General features: G+C 35.6%; 2 protein-coding genes across 2 annotated transcripts in view; one reads left to right on the top strand and one right to left on the bottom strand.

Annotated features, from left to right (window-relative positions):
* The window catches only part of LOC123311881 (filamin-C), a 190,048-nt gene that overhangs the window by 56,019 nt on the left and 113,876 nt on the right, over window positions 1-20,153 (bottom strand). The gene's annotated exons all lie outside the window — the stretch shown is intronic.
* Window positions 15,784-17,817, top strand: LOC123311883. The gene is made up of 2 exons (XM_044895998.1): window positions 15,784-16,747; window positions 17,692-17,817. Exons 1-2 carry the CDS (start codon window positions 15,989-15,991, stop codon window positions 17,743-17,745), a joined length of 813 nt encoding a protein of 270 aa, XP_044751933.1. The 5' UTR covers window positions 15,784-15,988; the 3' UTR covers window positions 17,746-17,817.

Genomic DNA, 20,153 nt, shown 5'->3' with positions numbered 1-20,153 from the left:
AAAGTGCCTTATTACTAATACCCAATATATATACCTAATAATAAGTGAAAGATTGGAACAAAGAAAAAAAGAAAAATAACAGATGTAGAGCCAGAGGTGAGGCAACTCAATAGCGGGATAGAAAAGCCCTTTTGAGTGGGTTTTTCAAGGTTTTTTCACTTTGGAAAAATACATCGATTTGATCTTTTAGATGATTGCAGTGACGCAGCATCCTGGAAATAGGGGAATTTTTCGCGCTGTTGGTGTGCGTTAAAGGTAGATGGAAGGTTTCCGGGTATCTACATCGTCGAATTGGCGCATGCAAGTTAATCAGCCCAGTGATGTCTTGAGAGTCTACACGATTGCTCAACAATTTAGAGACAAAAACAATATCGCCAACAACTCTGCGATCACCGAGGCTTATCATGTTAAAAAACTTCAATCTAGTGGAGTAGTTACTGGGATCTCCCCGAGTCAGACTCAAGTTGTATCTGTACCCCAAAGTGCGGAGGAACCTTCTTTGAATTTTCTCGAGACGGTTTATGTATACGTCGTATTTGGGACTCCAAACACAAGAGGCAAAATTAAGTCTACTGAAAACGTAATTATAGTAGAGAATAACTGCAGTTCTTCGGTCAGAAAACCATTGGCTCTGTCTCAGTATAAACCCCAGCAACACGTTACAGGATGAGGTGACATGGTCGATATGTAAATCAAATTTGAGCTTAGAATCAAATACGACTCCCAGATCTTTCACATGAGTTGAACGACCAAGCACGACGTCTTGAATTGAGTAGGGAAAGAGAATAATATTTTTATTTCTTGTGGAAGAAACCACCTGACATTTACTCAAGTTCAGTATGAGTCCGCTCCTTTTACAGAATTCCTCAAATTTACATAGTTCTCTCTGTAGGGTTATACAATCATTATAGTCATTGATTCTGAAGTAAATTTTGAGATCGTCGGCAAAGAGGAGTATTTTACAGGTATTGAAATACCTTATAATATTGTTTATATATATAATAAATAAGAGTGGACCCAGGTGGGATCCTTGAGGCACCCCTGAAGTCGGTGCGAAATACCGAGATTTGAATCCCTCTACTGAAACATATTGAGATCTTTTATTCAAGTAGGATATGAACCAACGTAAAAGGGAAGCGCATACTCCAACCTCCCTCAACCTGGTGATCAGAAATTGAATATTTATTTTATCAAAGGCTTTGCTAAAGTCAGTGTAAACAGCGTCGACCTGAATGCCTTTATCTAAACTTTCAAGAAGGTATTCAGTGAAAGTAATTAAATTAGTCTCAATGGACCGTCCTTTAAAAAATCCATGTTGTTCGGGAATTATTTGAGTTTGAACTAGATGAAGGAGGTGAGGATACACAATTGATTCGAATATTTTACCAAAAATACAAAGTTTACTGATAGGTCTATAATTGTTTATAAAATCCTTTTTACCTGATTTGTAAATAGGTACAATGGTAGCCTCCTTCCATTTCTTCGGAAACACTCCTGTTTTTAATGATTTATTATATATTATAGTTAGGGGAATAGAAAGTGCTTCGCTACAGTTTCGAATAAAACAACTGGGTATCAAATCGGGTCCTGCACCCTTGTTCACATTTAACGAATTAAGACTCTTTTCCACATCTCCAACGTCGATTTCAACTCCACTAAGAAAGTAGTTGTTGAGTTCATCAGGAGTATCAGTATTACCAGATTGATTGTGGAAATGTGGATGAGCATACACACTTTCGAAGTATTCAGCAAATAGATCGCTTATTTGTTGCCCTCCATTTGCTGTTTTATTTTTGAAAGACATAGAGTTGGGAAAACCGGAAACTTTACTTTTGACGGAAACAAACTTAAAAAACCTCCTAGGATCAATTTTAATTTCGTTTTCAGCTATATTTTTATAATTCATGAAATCTTTTTTAATGTTATATTTGCACAAGGACCGTAATGTTTTATATTCAACTTCGTCCGCTATATTCTTATAAATCTTCCACCTTTTGTGTATTTTATTCTTACGCTTGATGAGTTTAATTGATTGATAAGAGAAATAGGAAGGGAATTTTTTTCTTACTTTGAACTTTGGAACACATAATTCAATAATATCGTAAATAAAACCGTAAAAAGTCTCGACATCAGAATCTACATCACTGCAATCTAACAATTCAGTCCATGGTATTCCAAGCAATGTTCGATTGATAAAATCATAATCGGCATTTTTAAAATTGAAAAAGTATTCATCCGATTTCTTCAAAGATTTGATATTTTCAAGCTCCAGCAGAAACTCGAGCGCTGGATGGTGTTTATCCTCCGAGACAGCAGGAGAATCACATTTCTGAACATTATTCACTACATAGCTATTGCAGAATATCAAATCAAGTGTTTTGTCATTACTATTTTTATTGGCATTGAATTGAAATAACTCTAAAAAACATAAAGTATCTAAAAGTTTTTCACTCCTACTATCAACATTAATGGCCTTAAAATCGCCCTTGGTACCCTTCTCCCACACTAAATTAGGAAAATTAAAATCTCCCACAATTAGTACAGTGTGGTCTCTAAGATCGTGCATAATAGAACAGAGTTTTTTGCTGAAAATAGTGACAATATTAGAATCAGTCGGTGGAATATATACACAACAGAGCAAAATTTTGGTGTTATTTATTGAGATTTTCACCCATACGTCCTCGGCGTCACTCTCGGGTTCATGGACTCGATAAGGCCTCAACTTGTTTTTCACCGCAATGAACACACCACCTCCGTCTCTCCGAGTACTTGATGTAGTGGATCGATCCCTTCGAAAAATAGAGTACAGTGCTGGATCGACAACTTCACCGTCAAACACACCATCATTTAGCCAGGACTCGCAGATGAACACCAAGTCGTGATCGCTTGCACTAGGGGATGTTTTAAAATCATTCAGTTTAGTTCTGAGACCACGCACATTCTGGTAAAACCAACTAACGGATTCAGCCATAACTGACACTTATGAAATTAATACTTTAATTAAAGTTTTTTCAGAACGGCGTCGGAAGAAACATGTATGATTTTTGATGTGTCGTCCTTTCTGATCAGCACATTACCGTTTTGAGTCCAAACATATTTGTATCCTTTTGCTTTAGCCAGGTCACGGGCTTCTTTGAAAATGATCTTATTTGTGAGTATCAGATGCTCGTTTATGTACAGTCTTTCAGATATTTCCCCTACAGCCAAGCCAGCCAAGTTTTATTATAGTATTGATAAATAAATGTGTGAATGAAAAAATTTTAAAATATTGTTTATTCAATATGTTTCAATTTCAGCATTTAATCAATGTAGCACCCTCCTAAAATCGGAAAAAGCGTCTTTCTGAACTCTCTGTCGATCTACCTGCTAGCGTTCAAACCTTAACATATAAAATCTAGGCAACCATGGATGTTCCCCACTTTTGACCAGGCAACATAATACTGTGAGATATGGAATAAAGTAACCTTTTATTCAAGAAAAAAGCCAATTAAATAACTGATGAGGGTATATAATGACGGTTGTCTACCTCTTTGTACCCGGCAACTTCATAGGAGTACCAAGGGAAAACTAGGCAACCCATGTTTTCTTGATTCCTCGTGTAATATTCTGTCGACTTATGCTGGATTTTCATGAATAGCAAATGGGGGTAGTAGATCAAAAAAAGTTTATGAAAGTTAACATTATTTAACACTATTGAACCCTTGATTTAGCTAGGCAACCCATTTGCGATCTATCAATGCACATATTGTCTAACTTATAACATTTGTCATCATTAAATAACAGATGAGGGTATATATATATATATATATTTCTTATACCGTAAGACTATTAGAAGATATGCAAGATTAAAACGAACCTGAAGAAATCAGAAACTACACCAACTAAACGATGGGATGAGCCCTTCTAAAATAATTCGATCTGAATAAAACGCAAATCTTATTGATTTACTTTTGACCGCTCTATCTCAAAAGAAGAAGAGATTTTTTAGTATTTATCGAAAAAACTTCTAAAATTGTTTTAAAAAAAATGAATTTTTTGGTTTTCCTCGTTATGAAAAATATTTCTTCATATAAAAATTAATACTTCATTTCCTTGTTGAGTTGAGGTTTCTGGGAAGAAAATGAGTATCGGTAAAGTTGAAAATTCGAAATTTCGCTTACAAAATTTTTGATCTGAAGTTCGGTTTTTTTTCATGAAAAAATGATATGATATGAATCGTAAAAATGCATATTTTATTCAAAATAAATTACTGCTCATTCAACACAATAAAATCTTCATATTCGGTAATTTTCATCTGAATTGATAATTTTTTTTTTACAAAAAAAAATCGGTTTTTGCGATTTTCTTCATGAATCCTACCCACAAATTCTTTCGATACGAGGTATAATTTAGCTGGAACTTAAAAAAAAATCATGTTTCACCCCTAAAAACAAACACCAAGGATAGGCACAAAGATATATCCTTGTGCCGGAACTTTTCCTGAGTTCTCTTCATTGATATTAATTCACTCATAATTCATACAACATTTTGGTTCGACTCAGCACTAACAAAAATATTTCTTGATGACTCAGTATGTATATTAGTTGAGTTTGGCTAGGAATTTTTCATATGACACTTCAGGAAAATCAATAACATATTTTCAATATTCTTCACTATTCATTCAAACTTGAAGATACACATTATAATATTATTATTGAAAGACAATTCAAATACTCTAGAAACAATTTCAATGGGAATTCCTTCCTGATGATCGTACCTAGATAATATATCGAACGATGTCATTTGTGAAACACTAATGCAAGGCCAATTTCCAAGTCATTCCATTCAGGGTCAGTATGAACGCTACTTGTCTTTTATCATTTATATCCAAATATTGGTAATACGTATACTCCGTTCAAAATTTTTCGATCTATCGGACGCCTGTGTAAAATAGAAAATTATTTGGGTAATAGCCCAAGTTCGTTCGTGTGTTCTCAAAAATTTATACAAAGAGATTAATGGCTGTACCATATGCTGGCGAGGTCCTAAATTTGAAATAGGCGCCTGAACTTTTCGTCCGATTGAATTATGGCACAGAAAACTTAAGGCGGGCTAACAATTGTGGGCAGTTCACTTGGCCATTTATGATCTCATATTATTAACAACAAACTAGCTATATCTCGTCTTGATTCCAACCTTTTGAAACAGAAGTTTCCAAGGAGGGTAACACAAGTTATATCAAAATAATGAACATTTGGCTTTCTGTAATGCAAACGTCTTAAAAGTAATTTCTTAACCTTTCCTATTTCGTTTTTTCAACATCGCATAAAACGGTGACAAGTTGATAAAGGCGTATTCTAAAGTCGACTTTAAGAAAATCCTGAAAAGATCCTCAAGAGTCTTCCGTTCATTGAAGTTATTTACCGTCCTGGCAATAGATCCAAGTAGCTTATAACTCAAAATCGTAGCTATTGCATAAATTGTATGTATCAGAGTTCCTTGGTAGTGAAAAACCTTCACCTGTACTTGTACTAATAGTATAGGAACAATAAATTTTAGTGGAATAAGTTTCAAACTACTCGATATAATTTGATGAAAATTTGATATGATCAATAGTTATAAGGACCTCTTTTATCACCGCACTCAAATTTCAATTAGCTTGTTCAGTTTACCAGTGGCGGACTGGGTTGTACATTTTAATGCTTACATTTTTGAAACCCTGTATGATAAGGTGCTAAAAAAACAAATTTGGATACCTTGAACATTAAGCTAAAGAAAAGGTACTCTTGTTCAGTGTCTATAAAATGAACCGTTTTCGAAAAAAAAAATAATGAAAGAAGTAAGTAATTTTTCAATTTCTATTAAAAATAACATGAAGTCTAGTTTTTTGTCTGCAAAAAAGTGTGATATGAAAGTTATTGAAGGAACAAAAAAGTTTTATTTTATTTATTATACAACAATAACAAAAAAAAATTTTTTGTAAATGAATTTCCAGTGGCGTCATTTAGGAGGTCGTATCTTCGTAGGGGGGGCCGCTAGGAAAAAAATTATGGGAACTTGTCATCTTATTTTTTTATGTTCCATCTGAATCCGAGAGATTTCCCACATTTTCCGGGATACCCTGTATATTGAAAAAGATTAAATTATTAACTGACCACATTACAAGTGAACCTGATTGAAGTCACATTGGAGAAGGAAGCAACCATTCATTCCATTGATTTCTTTATGATTTTTAGAATCATTTGCGAAAAATTGACAATATGAGCTAGGTACAGGGTGTCCGAGTTCGAGTTTAAGTGTCCCTATACCTCATTGTGGAAAATAAAGCAGCTAGAAACAAAAGTTAAATAAAAAGCTCTCTGTAATCGATTGAACTTTTATTTTTTATAACACACCTTAATACAGGGTGCTCCGTTTTCTCCCTATCAACTTTCTCCATTTTAAATGGAACACTCTGTAAATTATTGCATTTTTGAATTCCTCGTCAAATTTTAAGGTATAACTTTGGTTTGACAACCATGGTCCTATACAGGGTGTCTACTTTTAAAGTGGCCAAACTTTATGGGGGGATAGGATGAGTGATTTGCAACAAAAAAAAATGTCATATAACTCATGGTCGAAATGTTGACGGTTATTCTTCAATTTAACATTTCTTGATTTCACGAAATATTTCAAGTTTTTGCATAAACCCAATCATTATTCAGTTTTCTTTGTATCCTCGTCAAATCTGACCACATATTCGGAAAGGGCAATAGATTTCCTACGAGATAAGAGAGTTTGTGTGCAGAAAAAAGTCGCGTTGTGGTCGTGGTAAGGAGATGAACCTCACGAGTCTGAAGTGAACAAAATTAGTTCTTTTTCCAATGGTTTGTTTTATCGATGAAAAATTAATAATTATGCACATGTTTTCTTTTCAGTAAAAAATACCTCATTTATTGTACTTTCGAATGTCATATCAACTTTTGTTCTAGCTGCTTATCCTCTGCCATAATATCATGGCTAACAAGATAACAACGAAAATGTCGAAAAATTCCAAATTTAACGTAGCGATTATGTTGTTAATTTATGGATATGCGGATGGAAATGCTCGCACAGCGGTTCGAAAGTACGGTTTACGTTTTCCTAACAGACGACAACCAAATAGACAGACATTTGTACAATTGTAGCGATTAGGTGAAACAGGCTCATTCGGTGGTTTGCGAATCAGAGAAGATGGTCGAAATAGTCAGCAAAGCCAGCATGTACTTGCTATACTTCAAGCTGTCCGGGAGGACCCCACAACAAGTACCTACTCGTCGAATTGGTTCTATATTGAGAATTCATCATTCTACAGTACACAAAGTACTCAAAAAAAAATAAGTTACATCCATATCATTTGAAAAAGGTGTTGGATCTGTTACCTGTAGATGCTGTAACCATACTCACATTTTGTAGGTTGGCAGTCATGAGAGGAGAACTTTTCGGACCAGTTATACTTCCCGATCGCCTTAATACTAAAGAATTTATTAGATTAATCCAAAGCAACTTAAAAGACATATTGGACGAAATGCCCCTGTCTGAAAGACGAAATATGTAGTCTCAAATTGATGGCTGCCCAGCAGCCATGTACGAGATCTATTGAATGAATATTTTGGGATGCAATGGATTGGAAGGTACGGTCCGGTAAGATGGCCACCAAGGAGCCCCGACCTTACGCCTTTGGATTTTTATGTCTGGAATACCTTGAAAGGGAAAGTATATCAAATTCGCGTCAGAAACGCTATGAACTTCGCAGAGTTGTAGATTCAGTACGAAAACGATGTGTCAAATGTATTGAACAAGGACGTGGACATTTTGAACAATTTTTACAAGTAGTAGAGTTCTGTTGTCTTTATAGTTTTTTATAAAATCTAAATTACTAAAATTGAGTTAATTTTTTTTCTTATTATTTTGATTCAAGGTAAATTGATAATTTCCATGAGAATTATATTAAGATTCAATGATGAAGAGCTTCAAAATAGAGCAAATTCAGGTTCGAATTTTTTTTGACTTTTTCGTTGTTATCTTGTTAGCCAGAACATTATGGCCGAGGATAAGCAGCTAGCACGAAAGTTGATATGCCATTAGAAAGTACACTAAATGAGGTATTTTTTACTGAGAAGAAATCATGTGCATAATTATTAATTTTTCATCGATAAAACCATTGGAAAAATAGGACTAATTTTGTTCACTTCGGACACGTGATATTCATCTCCTTACGACACCCAAATAAAACTTTTTTCTGCACACAGACTCTCTCATCTCGTAGCAAATTTATTGCCCTTTCCGAATATGTGGTCAGATTGGACGAGGCCACAAGGAATCAAGGAAAACTAAATAATTATTGAGTTTATGAAAAAACGATTCTGAGATATTCGTTCTTGTCATAACGTGATTTCTCGAATCTTTTCTGCAGCTTTGCCGCCAATATTCAATTGGAAATGGGGTTGGCCCAAACGAATTAGAATTAGGCTACCTCAAAATTCAATATTTGCTCAACTGAAAAATTAGGGAAAACAGGCATTAGTAGTGCCGAACATTGACCATTGAGGCTCGGTAATATAATCACGATCATTCACGAGTGATTACGATCCGCTTGCTTCGAATAAAGCGACACCTAACCATCAATTTTAGAATTATGTTTCGTATTTAGTGTACCATCCCAACAGATGACACTGTATAGAGAAAAGTCGGATAGCACCGGACAGCGGGTATCACCGGACATTCATCGTTTTCTTGGATTTATGAAATGAATTGATTCTATGCAAGCACAAACATCTTCAGTTGACCTAAATATTTTTAGCCGTTTAGGAAATAAACGTTAAATTGTGATTTTTTGTGATTGACACATGGACAGAATAAACTTTGAGGACTCTCTTCTCTTGATTGGTTGGTTGTCAGATGGTCTCCTAAGCATAGTGCTCGCATTAATGAGTAGTGAGAAAGAAAACGTGTACAAATACCCTGCACTTGAAATATCTCCCCAGTAAATGGCTAATTGATTTCAAGGTCGGGTGTCACCGGACACAAGCATATCAGGCATGACCGGACAATAATAATTTCAATATTTTGTTATAAAAATGCCGAAGTCATTACGTTCTAGAAAATCTCCTCAAAACCAAAATACTCTAACACAGATCAACGAACAAGATACTTTATGCTCAGCACAATCCACCAAAATTAGAAACCAATGGACAAAAAGAAAATATTTTTGATGAACGAATTCATAAAAAAAAATTTTGTGATAATCTCGAAGAAATTTTGCCAGTTCCGAATGCTGCACAACACAAAATAGTTTAAAAAAAATACTTGAGAAAAGTGCTCACCTACACTCCATTATAAATGACTTGGAAGAGGGGAAAGAAAATGAGGCTAAAAGAGTTAAAAAAAAATTTGAACGAAAGTTTAAATCAAAATGTTTCGAAACCAGTTGAAAAAAAAACAGAAACTGAAATTTTAATCCAAACGAAAGAACACGAGAGCAGGATACTTATTTTCTCATTTGCCATTAATGTTTCGACGAAGACGAAACTCTCTGGTTGTAATCGATTGGTCTATGAGGGATGCTCTGACGTTGAAAAGGGTCATACGTATTATAGGTGTGATAATTGTTGAACTTCAGCTTTTTTCAGCAGTATATGCAATTTTTTTTTCGTGTCCGATGTAACCCGCTAGTCTCAGATACATTCAAAATGTTCATTTTATTTTCTTTGAACGATGTATGTTTATTTTATGAAGTGTATGTTTGAACCTTTTCAGAACATGTGAAGTTATTATTATTATTTATTCAAATCAAGAGCCAAGAAAATCTATAAGGCTCAAAAAAAAAAACAAAAATAATATGAAAGACATACACAGTGCAACTTTTCAGTAACTACTATCTGACGACAATCGGTCCAAACCGTTCTTAAATGAATTAACACTCACACTATTCACTACCTCAGATGGAAGCCGATTCCAAGAATGAAAAACCCGATTAGGGAGGAAATTTTCTCTCGCCGCATGATGAAAACTTTCACGGTACAATTTAAAGTCGTGACCACGAAGCCGTTGACTTGTATTGGGAATATACAGATGAGAGAGATCCACCCCAAACATTCCTCGTAGTGCTCTATATGTTATTATGAAATCTCCCCTCGATCGTCTATCTTCAAAGCGTGGCAAATTCATCATACGGAGCCGATCATCGTAACTAGGTCGCTGGAAACCAAAAGCCATCCTAGTTGCTCGCCTTTGTATGTTCTCCAAAGAGGTCCTGTCACCAACCAATCTCGTGTCCCAAACAGGACCGGCATACTCAATTAGTGGTCGAAAGTACTGATGTTACACTTTCCAAATACTCTTTCTAGGAGATACAGCATTCTAGAAGCCTTGGTACAGGTGTTATGAATGTGGTCAGACCAACTCAGACTCTCAGTCACGACGACCCCCAAATCAACATGACTTGAGCAGTCAGAAATAGGCGCCCCATTAATGACGTATTGCTCTCGGAGATTCTTCATTCCCATATGTATAACAGCACATTTTTTGGCATTAATTGGTAAGAGCCAGTCTTCACACCACTGCTGGTTGATGAATAGATCTCGGTGTGGGGAGTCTTTATCAGCTCCATATATCTTAGTATCATCAGCGTACATAGAAACGTGGGACGTGAGCATTCCAGGTAGATCGGCTGTATATAAGAGGAACAAAATGGGACCCAACACCGACCCCTGGGGAACACCGCTTGTAACAGGCCTAGAGGTGGAAAAAGAATTGCCAACCCGGACATAATACTGACGCCCAAACAGAAAGGCCCCAATCCATGAAAGGAGATCTCCTCGAATTCCGAGATTTTCCAGTTTGGCGAGCAGACGTCTATGTGGAACCTTGTCGAAAGGCCGTGCAAAATCAAGGTAGATAACATCGATTGGTGTGCCAGAATCGATCGCTTTAGTCCAATCGTCCAAATACTTGAGGAGGTTCGTGATTTCAGATTTCCCTGGTTAAAAACCATGTTGGTTCTCTGGGATTATATTATTTCCAATGGCGAATTTAAGAATCTCAGATACTATCATCCTCTCGCATACCTTGGCAACGACAGACTGCAGGCTTATTGGTCTATAATTAGAGACCGATGTCTTAGAACCCTTCTTGAAAATCGGAGTGACCGATGCGATGAGCCTTTCTCTGGGCAAGGATGATGTTTCAAAAGAACTGTTAAAAATCAATGAAAGTGGAAGAGCAACAGCTGAAGAACAATTCTTAAGGAGATATGGTTTTATTTCGTCAGGCCCAGGAGAAGATGAGATATCCAAGTCGTTGAGGTATCTCTCAACATCATCCCTAGAAAAATACACCTCCTTGAGCTCAACCCTAGATCTGGGTGCCGACACAGATGGAAGCGGACCCGCTGGTTTCTCGGAGAAAGATGAAGCGAAAGCATCCGCTAAAACTTCGGCTGATTGTTTCTCACTAGTACACAAGTTTCCCGATGCGTCGCAGACTGAAGGTATGGAAACTTTTGTCTTGAGGGTGTTGCGTACATACTTGAAAAATTTCTTTCTGCAAGTTGGAGTACTCAGAAGTTTGGCCTCGAATTCCTGCTTTGCCCGCTTGAGCTTGTCTCCGAGATCATTGGAAAATCTTCTATGCTTTATATAATCAGTGTCTCGTCCACTGCGTGTAAAACGTTGCCATAGAGTTTTCTTGGAGCGAATCATCTTTTGTAGACCGGGTGTTATCCAGGGCTTTCTCGGAAAAACAATATTATTCACAATGCGAGAGTGCTCGGTCACAAGTGAATTCAGAGTCGAAGAGAAGAAAATCCACATATCGTCAACCGACTTATCTCGAAATGCTGCCTCCCAAACGACCTCAAGGAGTTTACGATTGAGTTCGGGGAAATTTATAACCCTTTTTGACTTCAATTGTTTGTAGGCAGGTATATATGGGGTGAATTGTATGGTGGAAGATAAGGTAACATGGTCAGAGAGACCAAAAGGTGGATTATACTGTATTTCAGAAAGGAGGTCTCCATCGTTGACAAGAATTAAATCCAAAAGTGAAGGTGTCTGGCCAACACGATAACGAGTGGGCCTATCCACCAGCTTCGTCAGATTTGAGCGCATCAGCATTGAACAGAAGTTATGAGAAGGTGAGGAAGGGTAAGGTAAACTGGAAGGCGACAACGGCCAAACGACGTCGGGTAAGTTAAAGTCACCAACGAAGATAGAGGGTACAATGGACTCCGACAAAGTTTCCATGTAATCTATGGAGAGTAGAGAGAAGGAGAACGATCGCTGCTTTGAGACCACAGATTTTTTGTCCCCTAAAATATGTACCAATAGAGTAGTTCATGCTTTTGCCAACTGGCGCGCTGGCCATCACGAGAGTGCGAAATTTTGATTCAAACAAATTGTAGTTAGCTGAGTGAACTGTTTCCCTGGTGACGGATGATAGGAATATTATTATTTTCGATTTTTGATGAGAGAACAACATAAATATGATCTAAGATTATAGAGTAGAAAGATTGGAAACGAGGCGACTAAAGCGATTTGAGCGCCATCTGTGTGTCACGCGTGTTTTTAAGACGCTAGGACTGGTTAAAATATTAATTTGAGTGCCATTTGCAGAAACATATGAAATTTTTCAAGATTTCAGACGTCAATTTTGATCGAAGAGGTTTTGAATGTTTTGACCTCTTTGGTTTTGATTCTCATTCCGCTTTTTGTTTATCTGGCTCGTTCTAGTTGCTGATTTTTGAATTTTTTTGTCTTATTTATTGGTGAAAACATCAAAATATTGTTCGAAAATTATTGAATGGTAAAGAACGGTGGATCAAATAATAAAATATGTATTTTACGTGATTAAGTTTTTCACTCAACTAAGGAAAATGGAAGCGTAAGTATTAAAAGTCGTAACATGTGAATCGGTCATTCATTGATTCTAATTTTCAGTGCTCCGGAGTGGATAAAATTCTCAGAGCTTGAAGACAATTAATTCAGCAAACACTACTTACTACACCATGTGCAATGAACATTTTACTGCAGGTCAATTGAGAACTGTTCATCGACGTAAATTGTTGTATGCAGAAAGCATCCCTTGCATGAACGGCCTATTAGGGAAATGATGATCTTTATAGGTCCATTCAATGATTCTCAATTGCTACTCTTTCAATATATTCAGAAATGCAGAGGTTTTATTGATTTCCATTTGGGAACCGAGTGACTGTCAAATTGTTGTTTAGAAAGTCAAAGTTTTATGAAACCTGCCTTGAGTGATTTTTTCATTCATTAATCAATTTGTATATTGTGTCATGAAGAGACCATATCATAAGGAAATCATAAAAAAGCACCAAGAAACTATACTGACATACAGGTCTTGCATATGTCTGTAAGATTTTTTTTAAGTGTTGTTCTGAAAATTCTGTAAGTAACTGGAATATGTATGCTATGATGGTATGTTGAATATTGGTTCATATTAATTTCTGATATATGTATGTATATTTTACAAATTCAACTAAGGCCCGGTACTTTCACCTTCGAATAAATTTTATTCAACGAATAATGACGTACCGACATTCGATCTATGACAAATAAACTCTTCTAAGTTTCAATGACAGATTTATTCGATGAATAACACTATCTGAAAGTGAAAAGACTGCATTTTTACTAATCTTACGAATAAGACTTAATAAATGCGAATAAATTTATTTATTCGCACGTGAAAGTACCGGGCCTAAGTTCATTAATTCAGAACAACCTATTGTACAGAAACAACACCTTCGACCTATAGCAGATCACCATATACTTTAGTGTCCTAGTTAAAGCATCATTTACTGCCCACTATTTCATTTTTTGTAAATTGCAAATAAACATATAGCACATCCAACAGCGTTTTTCGTTGCTATCAATTGATTCCAAACAATGTTTAGATGAAAACTAACATCCTGATCACAAAGCAAAACCAAACTTTTGTTTTGTCGCTCAGGATGTTTGTTTTCTGATAGAAACAAAGTCAATATTGGAGTGCAATACGAGAAATAGAATTCGAATTTCGCGCCCCTCAATTAAAAAACAGAAAACTGTTATCAAAAAGTTTTCCTGTTTTGACAGTGCGTTTTTAGCGCCATCTCATTGTCACGCGTGTTTTCACTGGCCAAAATGTAGTCGGTTTTTAGTACTAGCGATATGAGGGCGTTTCCTATCTTTCTACTCTATAATCTTTGAATATGATAATGGTGAAATGTTGAAGCGTGCGATAGTGTGAGAGTGTTTTGGCATCGGAAAGAAAAGGAGAAGAAATAAAATTTCCGACTGCATTTTTGAGAGAAAATTGGAAAAAAAACCTTTTCTCAAGAATTGACTCCGAATCAATATGTGTGTCAAGAGCACTTTTGCGATTAAGATATCAAAAAGATGATGGATTCATTATAAACGAAATCGAAATTGTCATCCCTCGTGAGAAGTTGACTCTTCTGAATAAGAATATCTAACCAATAAAACTACATGGTTCAGAAGTAAATATTCTTGAAGAATTTTGTTGGCATAACATAATATATGGTTTATATCGGTTCTCAGCTGAGTATTAGAAACAGAATCTACTCTTTGCTGTATTAAATAATTGATCAATTATTTAATACAGCAATAAACTAATGGAATAAATATACAAACAAACAAAGAATCTACTCTAATATTCAAGTGATAAATTTGAGATTGCTACCTTTTGTTGTCTTGATGTGTACTACTCCTCACTACAGATTTATATAATTTTGAAGATTACGGTAAACCAACTGACATAGCTGCTCTCAATAAACAATGATAAACAAAAGTAGGTAAAATTTTTTTGATCAGTGATTTCTTTTGAAATTCATTGATTTCGACTTGTATTTTATTGCATATAATTCAGAGAACTCATATTCAATATTGATTTGAAGAAAGGTATTTGAAAAATCATCAGAAAAACCACGATGACGAATAACCTAAAATAAAATGAAGGCTGTTCATTTCAAATAGACGCTTGAATCCCCACCCTTTATTGACACCCGCGTAGATCTATCTACGGACACCCGCTGCAATCGCAGCGACATCTATCCTACGTTTCCCGTTTTCGGGGACACATTTTTAGTACGTCGATCGTTCTCCTTCTCTCTACTCTCCATAATGTAATCGAAGACAGAACTCTCGTACTGTTAAGTGTATGTGGAATAATTATTTCAAACTAAGTTTTTAAGTTTTTTAAAAAAATTCGAGAATGAATTTATGTTTTACTATTTTTTCGTATTATGTCCGGTACTACCCGACTTTCCCTCACAAGAGTGATTTACAGTGACTCTAACGATATAGTGGCGACAATTATTGTGGTCTCGTTTTTCATCGTTTCAGCAAGACAAGAATATGGCGGATTTGGTCACGTGACGTGATGTGAGCCAATACGTATTCCGAATTAAAGATCATAGCATTGAAATCTGTGCTTCTAAGCCGCCATATTCTTGCTAAATTTCCAATTGTCGCCTCTGTGTTTGATGGAGTCACTCCGTCTGTTCCGATATTCCTGAACAGTACTGTCAGTATTTCAGAGACGCTGCCTATTGGCCCAGTCGTTCGAGTTCTATTGTTATTCGATTGCGGGCCAGTAAAACCAGCAATATCGAAACAGGCCCTCTGTAGAGTGATTCATCTATATTTTTAAGTTAATCTATGGTTACTAACTGTAGTATATTCTAGAATAATTTGAATTTGCCATACTAGGTATGTGTACGCATGACCATTTCCATATGTTATTCAGTGCATGTGCATATTTATCTATTTCTATCAGTATCAAATTATACGACACATGAGAACGTTATTTTCGCTTTGTTATAGGAATAAAATTTATTTAAAACTCAAATACTTTTTGTATCTAACCCTAAGAGTTGATACATTACAAGTGGCGACGAGGATATTTTTAGTGAACCTTGATAAACATTGTATTCGTGGAATAATCAAGAATTTACCATACGACGAAAAATATGGCGGCGGATCACGTGGGACATTTACGTGAATTCGATCCCGAAAATTCAGAATGGTCGATTTTCAAGAAGAGATTACAATCTTATTTTGTGGCAAATCAAATTGAGGACGAAAATCGTAAAAGTGCTATACTTTTGAACATTCTGAGTGAAGATGCTTACAGATTATTATATAACCTGTGTATTCCGGATGAACCAGAATCAAAAACCTACAAGGACCTAGCCGAACGGCTCACCGAATACTACAAACCGAGTGGCAGTATTTTTGGTGCAAGATTTAAATTTTATAACGCAAGGAAATCTCAAAACGAATCACCCAAAGAATGGGCCGCACGATTAAAAAGTTTAGCTGCTCCATGTCAGTTCGAATTGGACGAAATGAAGGTGTTATTGAGGGACATATTCATTGTGGCTTATAATAAAGGTCCAGTGCAAGATAGGTTGATGGAGGAAAAGAAAACTCTAACTTTCGAAGAAGCGGTGGAAGTAGCTTCTATAAAATCAGTGGTTCAACCAACTTCTTCGAGTTCCAGTTTCGAAAATTTCCTGAAGAAAGAGACGGAATTACATTTTTCTTCTTCTAAACGCAGACAGAATCCGGCAGACAAGGGACGCACGCATGGTTTTTCCGCTGAGGGCGCAGCAGGAACAAGAACATTTTCGTCACAGCGAGGCAGGATAGAGACGGAGTCACAGCAGGATTCTCACTCTGAAAAATCTCCAAAATGCACCGTCTGTGGTCGACGAAATCACGCATCAGTTGAGTGCTCTTTCAGAAATTGTATCTGTCATATTTGTAATAAAAAGGGGAATTTAGCTCCACTGTGTTATCAAAAGAAAAATTCTTACCGAAGATCTCAAAATTATTTAGAATCGGTTGAGCAAAATTCATTATTCAATTTAGATTCAAATACTAGACCGATTTTAGTTGAAATTTTTATAGATGGAATTCCTTATATTTTCAATTTAGACACCGGTTCTAGTTTCACAGTAATTTCTGAGAGATATTATTCTGATAATTTTTCAAACTATAAGTTAACGAAAACTGATAAAATATTTAACTTGTATAATGGTAATCATATTATTCCATTAGGCATGTTTAATTGTTGCATTTCATTTAAAAACAAACAAAATAATTTGAACATATATGTGGTTAAAACTGCTACAGGTCCTCCCCTATTAGGACGTGATTTTTTTAGCCTGTTTGAGTTGAATATTTCTGATAATAATTTCATTGAATTTCCTCCAGATTTACAATATCTCGTAAATAAATTTAAATTCGTTTTTGAGCCCGGTTTAGGAAAATTTACCAAAGGCACTATTTCAATAAATTTGAAAACAGAAGATGTCACACCAAAATTTTTCCGCGCACGTCCTCTTCCTTTCGCAATTAGAGAGAAAGTTGAGGTGGAATTAAATAGATTAATTAGATTAGATGTTTTGGAACCCGTTGATTATAGCCCATGGGGAACACCTATTGTTCCAGTATTAAAAAAGGATGGTTCGGTACGGATTTGTGGTGACTTTAAGGTTACTTTAAATCCCTTTATTGAAATTGATCAATATCCACTTCCGCGCATTGAGGAATTATTTGTTATATTACAAGGTGGAGTAGAATTCACTAAACTTGACTTGGCCAATGCTTACACTCAAGTTTGTTTAGATGATAAGTCGAAAGATCTAAGTACTATTTCAACCCACAGGGGATTGTTTCGTTATACAAGAGCTCCATTTGGAATAGCTTGTGTTCCGGCTAAATTCCAGAAAATGATGGAATCTTTGCTCAGTGGAATTCCTGGTGTTGTAATTTTTCAAGATGACTTATTGATAACAGGGAAAAATCGTAAGGAACTAAGGAACATATGAATCGTTTGGAACAAGTATTAAATAGGTTACAAGAAGCGGGATTAAAAATTTCATGGAATAAATGTGAGTTTTTCAAAAGTAAAGTTTCATATTTAGGTTTCATCATTGATAAACATGGTTTGCATACATGTGAAAATAAAATTTCCGCAATGAAAAATGCCCCTGTCCCACGAAATATTACGCAATTAAAATCTTTTTTAGGTCTGATAAATTATTATGGGAGGTTTGTTCCAAATTTAAGTAATATTTTGCACCCTCTGTACAGTTTGTTGAAAAGCAAAGGTGAATGGTATTGGTCGCGAGAAGCACAGAGAGCATTCGAAAAAATTAAACTTTTGTTAATGTCCGCGGACGTATTAGTTCATTTTAACGCAAATTTTCCTGTAAGATTGATTACTGACGCTTCAAGTTACGGAATTGGTTGTGTGATTACTCATATTTTACCTAGTGGTTGCGAAAAACCAATTGCTTACGCATCTCGGACATTGTCGATTACAGAACAAAAGTATTCACAAATTGAAAAAGAGGGCTTAGCGATCGTGTTTGGTTTATGTAAATTTAGTCAGTATTTATACGGAAGAAAATTTACGTTGGTTACTGATCATAAACCATTGATTTCTATTTTTCACCCAAGTAAAGGCATACCCCAGTTTTCTGCTAATAGATTGCGCCGTTGGGCAGTCATTCTATCAAACTATAATTATGATATTGAATTTGTACCCTCTAATAAAAACTACGCAGATAGTTTATCTCGTTTACCGGAAACTAAACAGAATGCTGATTGGGAAGATGTAGATGTAGATTTTATAAACTATTTTTCAAATAACCCTGAATTTCCCATAACCTTTTCAAATGTAAAAAAAGAAACTTCTAAGGATCGTTGTTTTTTGGAAATTATCGAATTTGTCCGTACAGGGTGGCTACGTAAACCTGAGAAGGAATATCTTAAACCATTTCATAGAATAAGAAGTGAAATCAGTATTGAGCAAGGTTGTTTGATGTGGAATAACAGATTAATTATTCCAGAATCCCTAAGGAACGATATTTTGAAAGATCTGCATTCTTCCCACATGGGACTTATTAAGATGAAAAGTTTGGCGAGATCATATTTTTGGTGGCCAGAACTAGATAAAAATATTGAAGAATTATGCAACAACTGCGAAAATTGTTTGTTTCATAAAAAGAGTCCTGATAAAGCTACATTAAATCATTGGCCTTGGTCCCCAGAGGTGTGGTCCCGTATTCACTTGGATTTCATGGGTCCATTTTTAAACAAATATTTTTTAATTTTGATAGACTCTCATTCAAAATGGATAGAGGTGTACCCAATGACATCAATCACTTCAAAATTAACCATTGAGGTATTACGATCTACTTTCGCTCGTTTCGGTTTACCCCGACAAATTGTTACCGATAATGCTACCACTTTTACTTCAAATGAATTTAAGAATTTTTTGGAGGGAAACAACATTAAGCATATTACCTCTCCTCCATATCAGCCATCATCTAACGGAGCAGCCGAAAATGCTGTTAAAATTGTTAAAAATTCTTTGAAGAGAGCCATCGGCAAAAGTTCAAATTTAGATTTTAATAAAGCTATTAACAATTTTCTTTTCGATTATAGAAATACTATTCATTGTACTACTGGTTCAAGTCCCGCACATCTCATATTCGGTAGAAAATTGAGGACTAGATTTGATATACCTACTTTTGCCAGAAATTGAAAATAAAAATTCAGGTTTGAAAGATCACGTTCTAAGTAAACAAAGCAAACAGAAGATATACCATGGAGGAAAACGTTATATAGAATTTGTTAGTAATGATGAGGTCACTGTTAGAGATTATAGAGATGTTTCAAAACCTAAATGGGTTAGGGGTATAATTTTCAGAAGAATTGGAAAGACTTTGTACCTGATTTAGATAACGTCGTTTGGAAGCGTCACCTTAATCAAATTAAGCGAAGGTTACAGCTGCCAGAATTTTCTGGGAGTAATTCATCAAAATTTTCACCAAGTGAAAATTCAGAAAAAATTGGATCGGGTGACTCTCCCAATATGAATTATGATTTACCTGATGAAATTGAACATTCTTTAGTGATGCGTCCCAGTGAAATGCAAAACACAGTAAGTTATACCCCCAGTGAAATGCAGAACACAGAAAGTGTTACTCCCAGTGAAAAGAAAAACGCGATAATCGAAAATAACCCCAGTGATAATGACACTATGACGACCAAAAAGACTAATTAAACCTGTAGATAGGTTAAACTATAAGTAATTTTAGGATTTTGGCATAATTGTAA

Source organism: Coccinella septempunctata, chromosome 4 (assembly GCF_907165205.1).
Source record: "Coccinella septempunctata chromosome 4, icCocSept1.1, whole genome shotgun sequence".
NCBI classification, from domain to species: Eukaryota; Metazoa; Arthropoda; class Insecta; order Coleoptera; family Coccinellidae; genus Coccinella; species Coccinella septempunctata.
Note: the sequence above shows the minus strand (reverse complement) of the source record. Positions and strands in the feature narration are given on the sequence as shown.